The 18,466-nt window shown below is 44.4% G+C and overlaps 1 protein-coding gene across 1 annotated transcript in view; it reads right to left on the reverse strand.

Moving 5' to 3' along the window:
- Positions 1 to 18,252, reverse strand: part of CD226 (CD226 molecule) — a 65,655-nt gene extending 47,403 nt beyond the window's left edge. Inside the window, exons 1-3 of the mRNA XM_074355187.1 lie at positions 17,781 to 18,252; positions 12,306 to 12,470; positions 11,659 to 11,997 (exon numbers count right to left, since the gene is read on the reverse strand). Of these exons, the coding sequence (XP_074211288.1) occupies positions 11,659 to 11,997; positions 12,306 to 12,351 (385 nt within the window). The 5' untranslated portion in view covers positions 12,352 to 12,470; positions 17,781 to 18,252. The remainder of the gene's footprint in view (positions 1 to 11,658; positions 11,998 to 12,305; positions 12,471 to 17,780) is intronic.
- Positions 18,253 to 18,466: the final 214 nt, after the last annotated feature.

Below are 18,466 nucleotides of genomic sequence, written 5' to 3' on the forward strand. Positions count from 1 at the left end.
GAGGGCCGCCAGCACGGAGTGCCGCAGACTGGGTGGCTCGTGGTGCACGGCTGTGACATGAACACGGAACGACCCCGCCCCACTGCAAAGACAGAGCAATCCAAGTAAGAAGACGGCCTTGCTAAGCAAACACCATTCCCAGTCAAGTGTTCTGAAAACAGCCCCCACCCCGTCCACGCAAAATCTGGAGCCCCCCGTACAGAGGGCATCAAACTTCTTCTTTTCTGCTACTCGCGCCTCCAGACTCACCACCTGGCTGCACGAGCCACTGAAGCTGATTTACACGTGGCTTTACTAAGCATCCTGCAGACCCCAAGCGCACCAGACTCACTCTGCTTTCGTTCCATTAGCGGGAGTGCATCCTATCAGCTCGGCCGTCCTTCAAGCCCGGAGTTTCTCATCTTCCTTTATGAATAAAGCTCAAGGATCTTTTGTTCTCTGAAGCTTCCTGAGTGGCCCCCTCCCTTTCTCAACAACCATTCTTTTAACACACACACACACACACACACACACACACACACACACACACACACCACCATCCTATTGCCACCAACACCTGTCCTGTGCACCAACGGCATCATAAATGAGCCTTGAGCCTAAGAGCAGAGACTGGGACATTTCTATGCACCTCCAACCTCACATAGCCCCTGGCCCACAGCTGACATCCAGTGAACATTTACTGAATGCAAGCTGGAAGGGAATGGGAAGGAGGCCCAGGAGGAGGGGAAGCTTTATTTGTAACTTAGGAAGGTAAACAAAGACTTGGTGACAATTGCATGGGTGGGCTGTGCCCTGGAGGCAGGGAGTGCCCGGCTTGGCTTCAGGACTGCAGGCTCCCTCTTCCTTGTTTCCCAGTCTCCCATCTTTCCGTTTTCCTTGCTTCTAAACCATCCCACACGCAGTTGCTAGAGTAATGGCTCCGAATACTGGTTGCCATGACCAACATGTGACTTGCCCTGTTTGAAAACTTTACTCACCACCAAGGAAGTTCAAACTAGACTCTCCACCACTGCCCTTCCCCTAAGCCTGTGACCAAATGTACTTTTTATGCAGTGAATTCCTTGGAATCACACCCAGATTTCCAGCCTCATGCAGACGCCTTTCAAGGTCCCCCAAACTGGAAGTAACCTACGTCACCTCTCAACACCCCAGACGTCACTCTGTGTCACTTGTCAAGTTCCACTGCTGGGGCCACATGTTCACATAACGTATAGTATGTCCCTCCTTCCTAGATTAAAGCTTCCGGAAAACAGCGACCTTCTTACTCAGTTCTTCTCACAGCAAACAGTAAACATCTATTCAATGCATTCAGAAAGGGCTTACAATTCTTTAAATTACTGTTATCAACATTCATTCAACATCAGACTCCAACACCTCAAAGTGTCATTTGAACAATAAGGTTTAATAATTTTCCCTTTGGTTCAATTCTGCTATTTTCACCGAAAACGTCATCGTCAGAATGTGTTAAAACGAATAAAAATTCAAACAGTATGTCAGCTCAGAGAAACAAATTACCAGTAATTGGAGATGTTTCCATCTGGTTAAATATCCCTTCTTTTAGGAATCATTTCTAGGATTTAAGGAAAACAGGAGGAAGAAGTAACAAGTCCTATGTTAAATAAACATTCTTTATTTTTATTTACTCACTTCTTTAAATGAGCAGCTATGCTTCTTAAAAGATAATAAGGACATAATTTGAGAATGGTGGTGTCACAAGCTAATGGGACAGACAAAATGATCTCATCTGGGGATGTGCGTGAATGTTACCGAGCTCTGTCTCAGAGGCAATGATTGAATTCCCTGGCTATTTCCAGATGAAAAATGGAATACAGACTTCCAACTGTAGCAACCAGTTTATAAAGAGAAATAAATGTACTGTAGCCATTAGTGGAATGAATTAGGTGGGTGACTTAAAGTTTTATGAAGTCTCAGATTCTTTATGTGTCAAGAAGGAAGTTATCCTACACACAGACAAACCCCTGCACTGAGCTATTCTGGAAATGCCAGTGTTGGTAGCATATAGAATTTCGCGTGGCCTGCCAAGAAATGGGACAAATATGTTCTTAAGGGGTAGTCTGCTGAAATGAGGATGTTCGGTTTCTTAAGCATTCTGCTGCTTAAATGGTGCACATAAATGCTCACAGAATTCATGCCCAGACTTCCTTCTTTTTGGCTCCACTAAAACCAGCAGGTATGATGCATGTGGCTATTTACGGTGCTATTAAATGTGAACGTTGCATCTCATATCTCCATCCTTAGAAAGCTTTTATATCAGTCTTCTAGGGAACACGGGCCTTTCTCTCTGGGCAGATTATGAAGGCTTTTTTTTTTTTTTTTTTTTAATGTAAGTTAAATGGCTGAAGTCAGGGAAAATTTTCTCACATTGAGATTTATTGGATTGTGAATAATCTCTCAAGGGAGGGGCCCAAAGCCGCATCAGCTGCATTATTTAATTAAAACTTGGGTGGAATAAGAGAAGAGATGGAGCCCGGGGGAATCACTTTGCATTGATCCCTGAAGGATGGACTTTTAAAATTCTTAACGGTTTCAAAATCTTAAATGTCTTCAGAAACGTTCTCGAAGGAACAGAAAAGCCTGCCTGCTTACAACCTCCAACCCCCATAAAACCAAACAAAAACAGAAAACCAGCAACCACAAGCTGAGCCAGGAGAACAAGTCCTTTTTCTGTCAGCGCTAAAGGGACCGGGCCAGGACCCAAGTCCCTGGAGGAGAAGCAGGCTGAGAGCTCAGGCCTCTGGTGGCCGATGGCTGGCATTGTCCCCCTTTCTTCAGTCGTCTACTTCCCTTTTCATTTGTTTGCTCTTAAACATCTAAAACCCAGTGTTTCTACCGTATAAAACGCAAACACATTTTGCTCTCGGTAAGCACTGTGGTCTGCGTAAGGTCTCCACGAAGGTGCCTGACGGCCCCCGCTCATCCTATGAGAAGTTTCCAAGTGAACGCGCCTCCACAGCTCAACCTTTGATAAGAGGAACTTTTCAAATAAAAGAACCAAGAAGCTGAGATGGTCCAGGGAGGGTCTCAAGGCGCGTGGGCCAAGCAGGTCCCGGGCACGCGGATGGGCCCTCCCTCGCCCCGAAGCCGCAGTCCCGCCCCGCACTCGCACCCACGCCGGGCGGCACCCACTCCCAGCAGGAAGCCAGCTCCCCGGCCGAGCCTGGCAGCCGCCCAGGGGCCAGGGGGGGAGGCTGTGGTCACGGGTGACAGAAGAGCTGCGAGCTGCCTTGCTCACTGGGAGTGGAAAGAGGAAAACCCAAGAACTGCGGGTCTCCAGCTGCAGCCACACGACCCCCACGGGCCGAGGGGAGCAGCCCTCCCCACTTCGGCTGTGGGCAAAGCCACGCCCACCACAAGGTCACCTTGGAAATAAAAATACCTACTCTAGGAAGGGTAGGGCTCGAGTAAGTCAGCAAAACGACCGCAGGCAGAGACCCCAGCCAGCTCCATCCCCTGCTCTGGGCTGCCTGAGGGCGTCTTCCAACAAGTCCACGGTAAAATTTCTCTCGTGGATGCTGCCACGGCTGAGAAGTGGGAGAGACAGGGTGACCTCACAGGGCACATAGGTCACAAAGTGGAGAGTGGCCCGTGCACTGAGATGGATGAACAGAAAAAACTACTCTCATAAAACCCAAATATACATTCGAGCTTGTACGTTAACTTTACCAGTCCTTCAACTGTTGAATTTAACTTTGTATATAAATCCAGTGTTGCCTTGTTTTAGAGTTTTTTGTTTTTTTTTTAATTTCTCCCTTTTTGATTTTTGATTACAGACCTTTAACCCGAAAGCCTGAGAGCTGAATCTCGGTGATACATGCTCTCAAGTGTCACTTCCCCTGCTTAGCAAATGGAAAATTGGTCAATAAAGACATCCTTGGCCTGGGTTCTGGTTTCCACTTTCAAATTCCCACTAATTTCACCCTTGAGAAGTGCAGTGACCATAACTTTGCTTCCAGGAACCTTAAAACGCTCTTTGTCATCTGCCTTCTCAATATGCTATTTTACTTGACTAAGGTGAGCTTTCTAAGCCTTTAAAACGTTTTCATTTTCATCAGTTGGCTATTTCTGATAGATAACATTTAATAGTTTTCTCTTTCGTAAACAAAAAACTGCTGAAAGTTTTTACAGAACTCTTTTTAAGCCCCATGTCAGCATCTTGTGTGTGTGTGTGCGCACACCGTTATATAGACAGGGAAACTTTCATGACTTAGTTCTGAGCTTGTAAGAATGGACCTTAAAAGAGAGTTTATTTTTATTTCTTTAAGAGAGATTTTTATTATTTATCAATATTACTATTTGTTTATTATCAAAAATTATTTATTATTTCTTTAGATGATATGAAAGAATTTTTTTCTTATTTCTCTACCACTCTTAAAAAAAAAAAACCAAAACACCCAACTTCAAAGCAAGAGAGATGCACCTGTGGGCAAAGCTGAGAGAATCCAGCGGGGACAAACTTGCTGCCTTGTAACAAGAGTGTGAGAAAGGTTCTTTTTGCTGTGCCTTTTTAACCCTGTTTGGAATTTGCTCTGACCGGCAAAAAAGGCCTTTTAGACCACGTCTTCCCCTCCGTCACTTTGCACCTGTCACTAATGCATAAGGTAGTGTCACTGTCATCCTTTTCTTCCTTCCTTCTGAATTTGGGATAGATAAAATGCAGAATGAATGAAAGTGTGAAAATATCCTAAGATAGCTTATAAAATATAATTGCATAATACAGTGGATTCCTATGCCTTTTGAAGCATTAAGTCATCAACATGCTGAAATAAACCAAGCCATGATTTAATTGTAAACTGGAATAAATTGCATCAATTGTTGATCAAGCCAATTGTGGGTTGGCTTGCAAAGTAGGTTAAAGCAGAGCCAAAGCTGTCTGTTTTTTTAGACAATATTTAAAGCAGTTCTCCTGAATGCTACTCCACCCGTCTCCACATCAAATATTCTGACTTACCTCCTTCAGGGTGGAATCTATCCTGAATTTCCTGGTTGAAAGTAAATTCTATCTTCTAAACCACAATCACACTGACTCTTTGTTTTAAATTATAATTTGCGATGTACAGCTTTTATTTCCCCTAACACCCTGCATACTATTTAGAGCTAAGACCCATGTCTTTCTAGCTTCTAAACCACACACATTATCTTGAATATAGCAGGTTCTCCATGAAGACTTAGATGAGTGAATGAATGGGGAAGTAAATTCAGTTCCCACAAGTTAGCACACCCATTTATACAAGCCACATTTTGGGCCACTCTCCCATTTCTAGCTTTAAATAAAATTTAAATTCTGTGATCACCCCAACATTAGAAAAAAGCAAACGGCAAGAGAAAAGCAAACATTGAGCAGAGAGAAGAACCACTGAAGACAAAGCACACACAGGGAGCCCCATCCAACCCAGGAAGGAATGAAACCTTAAATGGAGACAGAGAGGAACATCTCATGTCTGAGCTGAGGTGGGGGCTGGGGTATGGAAGATGGCAGACTGAGGAATCTTGGATGGCTGTGGTGCAGCCACACAGAGCACCTGAGTGTGTGGAGGGAAACCGACTGACCCTAGGCTACGCATGTGAGCCAAGACAGTAGACACGCCTGCTGCTCCCACACCGATACTGCACGGCTCCTGCACCTCGCGCCCCCCTCCTCTCCCTCTTACCCACCCCGCGCCCTCTCTAGTCTTTAACACAAACGCTGCCCCCACCCACTTCAATGAGACGGTCCTCTAACTGTGGCCTTAGCTTCTGCCCCATCTGCAAGTACTACCTTAGTTAACCATCTTCTTCATACGTGCTGAGTGATCATCCAGATGACTCCAAAATTGCTGTTTTCAATCCTGAACTTTCTTCTCGTTTTCCATTCCGTAATTTCAACCGTTGGCTGGTCAAAGTCTACTTGACAACTCAGTGCATCTGAAACTGGACTTACTTCCTCTCTTCCAAGCCAAGCCGATCTCCTAATTTCTTATCTTTTTAAATGAAACCATCATTTTTTCAGTCCCTGGGTCATAAAAATGTGAAATCCTAGTTTTCCCTCTTTCTGACGTCCAGAACAAATCAGAATGAAGATCTCACCCTGAACTTAGATAATCATCTGTGAACTGCTTTAAAATGGCAATTGCATCCTTTTCCACTGTTTTTATTAGAAATTCAATAGATTTGAAAGAAATTTCATAAAACAGTTTAAAGGCAGATGGGAAATAAAATGCCTGTTTAAGAAAAACATCTGATTCTAAACTTTGAAGATCCTTGTGTCCTTTCCTGATTCGATCCCTTCCTGCCTGTGCCTCAGAAATCTGCTTTTCCTTAGAGTTTTACCACGTGTGTTTGTGTCTATAAGTGGCATATTTTTTAGTTTTGCATATTTCTAAACTTTAAAGGAAAGAAATCATACCCTATGTGTTTTTAGGAATCTTACTTTTTCTTTCACATGATGTTCCCAAAACTCATCCCTGTTGGTGAGCATAGTGACCATTCATTCATTAATTTTTTGCACTATTACAATCCACCTGCCTTAAATATTCTCAGCCATTTCTCCTATTCATGGGCAATCCCTAGAATATATAACAGAGTGGAATTATTAGATCATAAGAAGGGGGTTGTTTAACTAGCTAATGAGATATCATTTTCCAAAATACATGTGATGGTTAATTTTATGTGTTAATTTGGAGGATTTTTTTTATGAGATTAGCATTTAAATTGGTGAATTTTTCAAAAAGATACATGCACCCCAATGTTCATAGCAGCACTATATACAATTGCCAAGACATGGAAACAACCTAAATGTCCATCGGCAGATGACTGGATAAAGAAGCTGTGGTATATTTATACAATGGAATATTACTCAGCCATAAAATGAATAAAATAATGCCACTTGCAGCAATATGGGTGGACCTAGAGATCATCATTCTAAGTGAAGTAAGCCAGAATGAGAAGGAAAAATACCATATGATATCACTTATATGTGGGAATCTAAAAAAAAGAAAAAGAAGACACTAATGAACTCATCTACAAAACAGAAACAAACTCACATAGTAAACAATCTTATGGTTACGAGGGTAAAGGGGATAGGAAGGGATAAATTTGGTAGTTTGAGATTTGCAAATATTAACTACCATATATAAAAATAGATAAAAACCAAATTTCTTCTGTATACCACAGGGAATTATGTTCAATATCTTGTAATCTTTAATGAAAAATATGAAAATAAATATATGTATGTATATGTATGACTGGGACATTATGCTGTACAATGGACACTGACACATTGTAACTGACTATACTTCAATTAAAAAAAAAGGTGAATTATGAGCAAGCAAATTGGCCTCCAAAATGTGGGTGGGCCTCATCCAATCAGTTGAAGGACTGAATATGGCAGAAAGCCTGGCTTCCCTGGCCAAGAGGGCATTCTCCAGCAGCCTGCCTTCCAACCTCATCTGTACCATTGGTCCCCCTGGGTCTCCAGCCTGCTGGCCTGCACTGCAGATTTGGACTTGATAGTCTCCATAATCACATAAGCTAATTCCTCACAATAAATCTTTCTGTACACACACATTCTATTGGTTCTGTTTCTTTGGAGAACCCTGAATGTTACCAACGCCAGCCATACAATAGATACGCCCATTTACACTCTTACCAACAGTGGATAAGTGTTCCAGTCCATAAAATACTATTTGTTCACCTGCCCTTAAACTCTTCCTCTTCTACAAGGCTGCAACTGGTTTAATCCTCTAGGTGGTGAAGAAAACACCTGGTTTATTATGTCTCCCTCTGAAAATGTTCGGAGACTTCCCACAGTCTACACTGCAGAGTCAAGTTCAGACTCCATTAGGCATGGCAAGATTGGGCCGTCCTGTCTTTCTAGGCTTTTCTCTGACATTCCACTGCCTGGTGGGCTTCAGCCTCTTTTTTTTCACATAGAACCTACTGTATAAAACCTTACCTGAGAGCCCAGAGCATGCTATACTGAGCCCCTTTGCTGTGTGATTAGGGAGAGGGTCCCACTGTCACGGTTCCTTCCTCATCCCCAAGGCCGCCTCTCACGCAGTGAAGGGCCCCAGAGCCCAGGTGAGACCCACACCCTCCTGCAGCTCCATGCCCTAGTCCAACCATCCATTCTCTGTCCCCTGCATGAATTTCAGACATCCCTGTGCCCTTCTCCAATCCATCAGTACCCCTGGTGACATACTTTTTTTTTGTCTCCATTTTCTCACCCCACTTTATCTTAAAAAAATTCCTTCCACGTCCTCAAGGTCCAGCCTCCTCACTCACTCTGCTGGAGTCAAGCTCCCCTTCATCTCATTTTTGGCTCTTCAGAAACATCGACTGGTTTCACCCGGTGTTGTGACTTGGCAGCTTGGCAGCCTTGAGCACTGATGACCCTGGATCTCAGTTTTTTCAATTGTATAATGGGAGCACGCTCCCTCCGCTGGGGTTTCACAAGTACTACATGAGGGCACCTGCATTTAATTCACACACAGAAGGCCCAGTGAAAGTCAGTCAGCCGAGTACTTGGGGTGGGTCACAGTTTGGGGGGAGATTTCCATAAACACAACTACATTTGCCTTCTGACTAGTAAGGCCAGAGACACACGGGTTACAGTAATTTTCTCCACTCCCCCACTTGCCCTGCAAACTCCACCAGGAAACGGCTGCCACCCGAGTGCCCCCTGCACACCTCCCGTGAGGTGGCGAAACACATGCAGCATTCTGACCATTACGTGCTCCAAATCAGCTACTAATTAAGAAATGCCTGTGCTCAAGGTAATACACATTTTAACATGCTTTAGTATTAACAATATCATTTACCCAGAATAAGACGTCCAATTTGCTCTTCACCTCTGGGCTGGACACTCAAGGGGGAGGGGGACCGAAAGGACACACAGATGACTGACATTTCCTCATGTGAGGGCCCCGGCCAGCTCTTGTGTCCCCCAAACTGTCACTTTCTGTCCTTTAATTGCAACTCTATCCAGTGGGACACATTCGAAGTCTGAGGACTCAGATGGATTACTAGACCTCACTTCCCTTCAGTGTCCTCACCTGCAAATCAAGATCACATCCACAGGCAAGTATGCAGTAGGGGTCCAATAAGAAGATCGAGGTAAGACACTGACCGAGGGCCTCACACTTCATTAGCTTCAGTAAAGAGGAAAACCAGTGTATCCAGAGAGCGTGTGGCTCAGCCCCTCCATCCTTTTGAAGTTCTTACAGTCTGTCATACAATTAGGGTTTCTGGATCCCACGTCCAGTCTTTCACTGTTAAATACATCGTCAACTCCCCCTTTATGTTGTGTAGGCATGTAGTATTTATAGACCCTGCCATGTCGTTAGTAAAGCATGCATGAAATATTTCAAGTGAATAATTTAAGGTTAATTTTGAAACCCAGAAACTTTATTTTTAAAATTCACTGTCGTTCTTAGTTTTTAAAAAGGAAGCCCTCCAAATCTCAAAAGTGAATGAAATACTGGCTAGGTAATGCAATCTAGTCTTTAAAAATATAAATGATCAAAAACAACAGCAGAGTACGTCTAAGAATACCATCCTAAAGAATTCAGATTAGGTAGTGGGGCTCGCCCGTCTCCGACTGGTGACTGAAAATCTCATCGCTGGTTTTGAAAAAGCCCCACGGAGCAGAAATCTCCCTTTTTCTATTTTCAAAATAATAACAGGAGCAATAAATCTGGATGATAAAAATGGGGGAATATGGCCAAAATCATTCATACATGATGCTAAAAATTCCACCTTGGCGTGGCAGCCACCATTTGTTTCTCAGTGATTAAGTGCCATCCTCTATCCTCAACCTTCAGACGAGATCGGTCCACCTGTTTTCATTTTTTAAAAATAAAAGTTGTATTTGTTTAAGGCATATACGACACCACGGTATGTGGAATGATTACTACAGCCAAGCTAAACCACACATCTTCTCCTCAGATAGTTACCATTTTTGGTGATAAGAGCCCCTGAAACCCACGCTCTTAGAGAATTTCCGGTGTCCAGTACAATGTTATTAACTATGGCATTCACGCAGCGCACTGGAGCCCTAGACTGGTTCATCCTACAAACTTCAGCTTTGTACTTTGACCGGCACCTCCCCAGGTCCCCTCCTCCCCACCCCGATAACCACGGTTCTGTTTCCAATTGGCTGTCCTTTGACAGGAGCTGGAATAACTGATTTGGGACCCAAACCACAAAAGCTTGCCTGCGCGAGGCAGGGAGGGGGAGCCCATCTTGCTCTGGCCGTGGTGACTCAGGTCACATGTGGAATAGCCCACCCCGCTTTAAGATCCTCGCCCACCTTCTCCTTCACTTGAAAGACTAATCCAAAGTAGGCTACACACTGCAGGCCTGCCAACAGCACTTAACAAGTAGCTGCACACAACAGCAAATGAGACCTTGAGTGGCAAAACAGAGTCTTTAATAAATAATTATTTAAAGAGATGTTGCTAATTGACACTCACAGACACAAAATTATTCTTGAGCGCAGAAACACCTAAAGAGAAAGGGAAAACTAACACATGGGAACTTCTCTTACCTCCTGCCCATTAGATACTCCTTGTCTATTACTATAAATTTTTCTTTTATAATATGAATTTCTTAAAAAGAAAGCACCGTCTCAGACGCCATACAATGCGCTCTGCTGGACGTCTGTGTGGGTCATAATCTGAGAGTCACCAGACCGGAAACACACAGTCCAAAATTATTTCCTCCCCTAGACAATCTCTGACATCTAAAAATATCATCATTAGTCATTTTATGTCAAAAGCCTGGGAGACAATAATAGTGACAGTAATAATAATTACTACCTACCATTCCCTGACCACCACGGGCCAAGCCCTTTATATATATGATCTCTAAACCATTCAACTAAGAGAATGGTGTTACTAACTCAATTTATTATTCTGGAACCTGAGATTCAGAGGGATTGAGTGGCCATTGTAAGGTTACAAAGAAGTAAAGGCTATGAAATCCAAGTTTTTCCAACACACCACACTCGATCCATGTGTCTGTTCCTCGTGGGACTAACTCACCAAGCATCAAACCACAATCAAACCACCATCACCGGTAGGCACGGCAGGAAATACTTCAAGGGATCATTCAATTCTTTCTGAAATGACAGCTTGCAGTTTCTGAAGCTTCCTTTCTAGTGAAACTTGGATGAGGCAAAAAACGGAGCCAGGGCTTGAATCCTGCCCAAGATTCACTAATAAATCCAGGTTTGGTGTTTACAGAAAGGGCTTTGAACAGGCCGGGCTTGAAGCTAGCACTGAGCCCCCAGCAAAGAGAAACGGGACCATATTGCTGGCGTGGAGCACTAAAGGGAGGGGTCCGGCTCCTGAACCCAAACATTGCCAACAACAATTTAATCGAGGTTCAAGTTATCATTAAGACAAGATAAAACCTGTGCTTTCTCCCATGACATTCAAATCATGAAACACTTCTACTCAGAAGAAGCACCTTAAGAAAGATAGCACCTTAAGAAAAATGAAATTGATTCACTGTATTATTCTCTAAAAATATAACATAAAATCTAGAAATGGAATTGAAAAACAGCACAAAAATACGATAAAGCATTTCACAGTTTCTACTTGGTCTTTATAGAATCAAATGTTGCAGATGGGTAAACAGGTAAATCAAATTGTCACGTACCTGACGGAACCACTCGGATCACCTTTTCCCAGGGTCCGTGTGGGAAAGTATGCAGAAAGCAGGAATAGAAGCCAACGTCTGCCTCGGATGCGTTACGAAAGGACAGGGTCATGTCATTAGAGGCCAGCGTTGAATTTGAAAAGTAAACCCTACCAGCATAGGGCTCTCTGACGACCGCACCGTAGGTAGGACTTAAAATGGCTATAGACTCCTTCTCCTGCGTGTTGACCTTGAACCACTCCATCTGGGTTAAAGTGTCCGTCGATGGATACACACATTCTAGGGTCAAGTTCTCAGCAAGTGTAACAGTTGTATCCCAGAATATCTCTTCACATAGAGCTGAAACATACAGCATCACGTTTATTCGATTAGACTTGGTGATTAAAACACCAGATAGACATCTTAAGCTTATTCGAAGCTTTCCAAGACCTAGCAGGATAGCAAATTGAGATCATGGTATAGGCTAACAGTTTCTACTTTCATCTAAAGAGGTTTCCACTGCTGATCATCAGTATTTGCAACTTGTAGTTTTTCTGAACAAATGAGAAATTATCTAAGCCAACTCAAGAGCATTGTAAGTGCTGAACATGCCACACTCTAAGACCAAAAAAAGGAGTAAAAATTTTAAATGAAGACATTATCTTTACCTTTGTACACGTGAAACATAGCCAAGAGGAGAGTAAGATAATACATCTCTGGAACCCGCCGAGGAGGCCGGTCTACACACACACGGTTTTTTTAATGTCACATGCAGTCCCAGCGTGATGCACTGCTTCCTTCCTCAGAGATGCTATCAGCAGTGTCTTCTTTTTCTGAAGTATGAACACAGGAAAAAGGTCTGAGCTTCAAAGCCAGGTCTGCTCTCGTACAAGGATGGGCAGGTTTGAATTTCTTGTCTCTTGGGGAAATAGTCAGCTTGCTGTCAAGCCTTCATTTTCTACCAAGATTCATTCACCGAACAAACATGCTTTGAGTATGTGCCCTGCACCCAATCCTGTTCTAGGTGACGAGGATACAGGAATGAATTTTAAAAAAAAAATCCTTGTTATCCTGGAACTTATATTCTGGTGAGAGGAGACAGAAACTAAAATAAAGAAGTACAAAATGTAGATAGATGGTCAGTGCATGAAGGAAAACAAAGCAGGAAAGGGGGTACCAGGATGGGGGTGGGAGTGTTTCCCCTTAGACAGGAGGGCCGGGGAGTCTGCACTGAGAACAGAGGCGGGAGCAGCCGAAAGGGCACAGGGAGGGGCCTATGGCTCCCCCAGCGTGGTCAGCCCATCGCCATCGCCTTCCTGTCACCTCCACTTCTGCTGAGCTCAGGCATCTGTTTCGGGGGTGATGAAGGGGCCGCTGAATGCCCTCCAGATACCAATGTATCGTGGCTCAGGGCACACACAAATCTACCATTATCGTTGACTTTTTAAAACCTTTTTACTTTGAAATAATTGTAGAGTCACAGGAATTTGCAGAAATAGTCCAGAGGGGACCTGGGGACCCTTCACCCAACTTCCCCCAATGGTTACATCTTATATAATCACAGTAGGTTCAACATGGCGCCCTTTCCTCTCTCGTAAAGTAACCGTTCAGTTTCCTAAGAACTTGCTAGGAATGTATTGCCACGTCAGCATAAAAATATTTTATTGCCTCTATGACAAGAGAAATTGCAAGAATGCTTCTGGCTCCTGATGAGAGGGTCAAAATAAAAGGTGGGTGAAAACTGAGAAAAGGGGGAGCAGGAACCACTAAAGATGATTTTGCCTAATGCGAACGCTGACGCTCCTGTGTGATTCCGTCCCAAAGTTCAGCAGCAGGTGTCTTCTTAACATCAGGATCTAATGTGGGAACTTTTTTCAGGAAATATGAAATAAATCAGGGATGAAATCGAAAATGTAATAATCATCAGAAGAAAATTACAATGTGTCCATAAAAAAAAAGTATAGTGCCACCTTATGTTTCCAAAACATTCTATTTTCCAAAACCTTAAGTATCTATATTACTTGTGCCTGTAACAGCTTTGTGATAGAGTCAGATGAGGTAACTGTCATCTCTGCATCTCTGCTTTGTAAGTAACTTAATGAAACAATTTGCTGAAAATGTTTCCAGAGGTCTGCCAGGTCCCTTGCTTAGGTCCTGGAGACACAAGCATCAGAAAGGCATGGTCTTGGCCTTCCAGTCGCACATACGTATTGGCCAGAAGGAGTAAAGGGGCAGTGTATTATAATAAGACTAGAGCACTTCAGTACAAGTCGTTTGGTCAAGTTTTAAGACATCCCAGAGGAACAATTCTTGCTAACAGATTTGGGAAAGATTTTGTAGGAAAACATGTACCACATCCTTCCTTCTGGAATAAGACTTTCCAAGTAGAGACAAGGGAAGAGGAGACAAAGGAGCATCAAAAAGGGGCATTTTTTAGGAAATGATGTGACTTCAGTCTAGGGGATGGGAAGTCGCAAAAATGAAATTGGGTCTGGACTGAAAGTGTCTTGAAGGACATCCATAAAGGAGTTCAACTTGGCACCTTGCTTACATCTTTCACTCCAGCACCAAGCATGGTTCCTGGGACCTGTGTCAATGGCATAAATAATCACAGCTCTGGGAGGAACTTTTTATAAAAATCACTATAGCTAGAGCAATTGAGGGGAGATGGGGACAGAAAGTGGCAAGAGATTAGACTGTGTAGATAGATGGGGTAAGGTTACATCTGCACTCGCAGACTTTTTGACACGCGTCTAAGAGCAAGTGGAAGCTATTGGAGACATTTAGGCAACAAAAAGACAAACAATCCAAAGGACTTGAAGAGACATTTCTCCAAACAAGATATACACAGGGCCAACAAACACGTGAAAAGTTACTCAGTACCATCAGTCATTAGGAAATGCTAATCAAAACCACAGAGATGTCACTTCACACCCACTAGGACAGGTACAATCAAAAATAAGGGAAATAACGGTGTTGGTGTGGATCCAGACAAATCAAAACCCCTGTGCGTTGCATTGCTGGTGGGAATGTAAAATGGTACAGCTGCTGTGGGAAACAGTTTGGTGGTTCCTCAAAAAGTTAAATAGTGTAACCACAAGATGCAGCAATTCCACTCCTAGGTTTACCTGCAAAAGAACAGAAAACAGGTACACAAATAAATACTTGTACCCCAATGTTCCTAGCAGCTCTATTCCCAGGAGTCTGAAGGTGAAAACAATCCAAATGTCCACCAACCGAAGAAGGGATAAATTGTGGCTAAATCACACAATGGAATATTATTCAGCCATAAGAAGGGATGAAGCACTGACTCATGCTACGACCTGAATGAACCTGGAAAACACTATGCTAAGTGAAAGAAGGCTGACACCAGAGGTCCCACATCGTAGGCTTCTGTCTATATGAAATCTCTAGACTAGGTAAATCCATAGAGACAGAAAGCAGAGTTGTGTTGCCAAGGGCTAGTAGGAGGGAGATGGAGAGTGACTGCTTAACTTAGGGTTTTTCGAGGGGTGATTAAAATATTTTGGAACTTGACAAAGATGGTAGTTGTAGAACATAGTGGATGAACTAAAAGACATTTAAAATAGTTAATTTTATGTTATGTGAATTTCATCTCAATTAAATAAAAATTACGGCTAGTGAATAGAAAGAGACTTAAGTTCACCACAGGGCTTTCCAAAGCAGAAGCCACCACAGTTTGCTGTTGGCCTTGAATTGATTGATATTGCTCGATCCCCCAACCACTCTGGTCTGCAGATGCAGACTGAGTCGTGCATTCTAAGACTAGGGTCCAGTGGTACGCTCTGAGTCACAGCTTACTGATAACAGCTGGAAATAAATAATGCAGAAGATCATAGTCCACGTTGTCAGATAAATGATTTATGGTATAAAAAAATCACTAAATTCCAGTTATAAGATACTTAAGTATGAGGGATGTAATGTACACATGATAAACATAATAAACACGGCTGTATGTTGTATATGAAAGTTAAGAGAATAAATCCTAAGAGTTCTCACCACAAGGGAAAAAAGTTGTTTTCTATTTCTTTAATTTTGTATCTAGATGAGATGAAGGATGTTCATTAAACTTCTTGCTATATATTTCATGACGTATGAAAGTCAAATCAGTAGGCTGCAAACCTTAAACTTATACAATGCTGTATGTCAATTAAATCTCAATAAAACTGGGAGAAAAACAAGTAAGTAAATAAATATCATGAAGTGCTGATTAAACCAGTGTCATATATATACATACACGTATAGAGAGAGTGAGCGTGTGTGGGGGAGGGGGCGGGAAAAGGAGGGTACGGACTGGGTAACGTGGCTCAGGTCCAGGTAGAGAGACTAAGGGACAAAGCAGATGTCTGCTACGCTGGTTGTGGACCCGAAAATAATTAGCTGGAACATAGCATCTTCCATTCAGCGGCTCCTACAGGCAGGCCCTCAGTGAACTCCCTGCCCCTGGGAGTAAGGAATCAGGTGTGTGGGAGGATTCGTGGGAAACGGGGACTAACTGATAACAACTTGGAATAACCCCCTCATTCCAAGGGATCCAAAGCCAACCTGACCAAGAGAGGAGGAGTGTTGAAGGGCACCCGCCTCTGAAATGTCCAAACTCCAGGGACCCAGAGGGCACAGATTTGAATAAAAGGTGCAGAAGGACATGGGGCTGAAGCTGAGGTTTAGCTGTTACCACTCTGCTAAGGATGCGCCCTATTTATCAACATCTAACCAAAGGCAAACAGAGACCGCGCCTGAGCTGTTTTTGTCGTGTAGGCAGCCGTTTTTTTGCATGATTTATGAAGGGATTTTGGCTTGAGGCTTTTTCTAACAGAGCTATCTGTATACAAAAGCCTCATCCTCAAGGATGGCATTAATCAAAACATGACTGGGTTTCTCTACTGCTGAACACGTCTCAGCAAACCATGGAAGTGTGACTTCACCTCCCAGGTTCGCCTCAGACTAGGTGACCTGGTCTGGGTGACCGTCTTTAGGGGAGCCTCGCTGTTCCCACAGACACTTCTCTGAGTGCTCACTGCTCTGCTCTCTATCAGCCGTTCTGCTCCCCCAGGTGCCTGCGCCCTTGCTGGACCCTGGGAGGGTCCCAGTCTCAACTCGGTTCCCCAGCCGCCTTCCCCAGCTCACGCTGAAGCTCTCAGTTTGGGTGGGGGTCCGCTCCTGCTCCGACATCCTTCCCTCTGGCTCAGAGGAGTACCCACACACGGGGAAGCAGAGGACTGCGACACAGAAAGCCTGCGCGAAACTTTAAGAACAAGCCCCGGAGCTGGGAGGGTGACAGCGGCGAGGGCCTTTCTTCCCTCCCCCTTCTTCCAGAGGTGAGAGCGGACTGAGTGCCTGTGGCCGGGATGTCCTGGCTGTGCAGAGGCTCAGGATTCCAGCAAGACAGCACAAGCAGCAGTCTGCCTCCCAGGGTCTCCTTTAGAGCATCTTTCCAACCAGGGCGCGTGGAAGGTCACAGACCCACCCCCAGGCTTTCAGTCCCGCAGAGGGATCAAAAAAATCACTTCCACTCAGAGACTTCGGTTCAGCCCCAGCGAGATTCCCCCAGAACAGGCTTCTGCAAACTTTGGCCCGCCGGCCGAAGCCAGCCTTACCCCCTGCCCATCTTTGTTAATAGTTCAGTTGGAACTCGGGCACACTCGTTTGTCTGTGGCTGTCCCTGGGCAATGAGGACCAGTTGCATCAGAGACCCCGAAGGCCTGCAGAGCCAAAAATGTTAACTTCACAGAGAGAGCTCGTCACCCCTTGCCTAGGATGACCAGTATTTGGAGAGCGACCATTCATGACTGAAGTTCACCCTTTCCAGGCTTTCTTAAAGGCAGGCAGGTGAAGCCGGAGGTAAAAGAGCTCAATTTTCACATCCTCCAGACTCTTACTATCAGGTTTTCCGAGGAACCAACTGAGAAAAAGGACTTTAAGCGACAATGTTTCACTGAACCCGGCCCATCATTAAACGAACAGGTGTAGAGATCAGGCATTCGGCGAATTAACTACAGCCTCCCCCGCAGCCGCGTCTAGCGGCCACCCTGCCCTGGCAACAGGCCCCGCTCCCTTCACAGTCTTCATTTGAAAAGTGTGAACTCGGCCACATCCAGTCTGTTTTCTAGAAAGTTACTCACCTTGAGATGGGGGCGTTCTGCTCGCTCTGCCTCTTCTCTCCCGGTGTGTGTCTTGGTTAAGGGATTCCTGTTTCTCAAGGCCTAGTGGCCGCACCCCCTCGCGGTCAAGGTGACCTCCCCGCTGTGCGCACCCCCAGGCGGCCGGTGGGAGTGGCAGGGGCGCTGGCCCCGGGGCTGCCTCGACCCGCACTCTTCCACTGCTCTCTCCACCAGAGCCCCTCAGGTCGGAGCTTCACGAAATCCCTGCTTTCTCACTAAGGAGGGTTGAAACCAGTCAAGAAGTGTCCCTGCTTCTAGAAGCTTCTTTACTGTTTTAGCTACTCAGACTCACTCCAAACTCAGATACAGTTCTGTCCCCCTCTTCCCTCCGCTAAGAGTCTACACTTTGAAAAGATGTACTTTCACTGTGAATGTTCGAACTCTGAATTGAAACTACACGCAAGAAACCTGAAGTTGGTTACTTTGCCTCTTCTTCCCCGTTTGTTTTCCTGCCAATCAGAGCACTTCGGAGTCAGAAGTGTCCTCAGGGCAGGAAGCTTATCTCTGCCCATATCTCAGCTGTTTCGATCCTACCTCCTAGACACTCTCTTCGGTTTTGTGTTTTTTTTTTAATCTCCCATTCTCTGACACAAAAACACACAAGTTGGTGGCTTCCTAAGAACTGTCCCCACAAGTCTATCAGCTTT

Source organism: Camelus bactrianus, chromosome 30, assembly GCF_048773025.1.
Source record: "Camelus bactrianus isolate YW-2024 breed Bactrian camel chromosome 30, ASM4877302v1, whole genome shotgun sequence".
NCBI lineage: Eukaryota > Metazoa > Chordata > Mammalia > Artiodactyla > Camelidae > Camelus > Camelus bactrianus.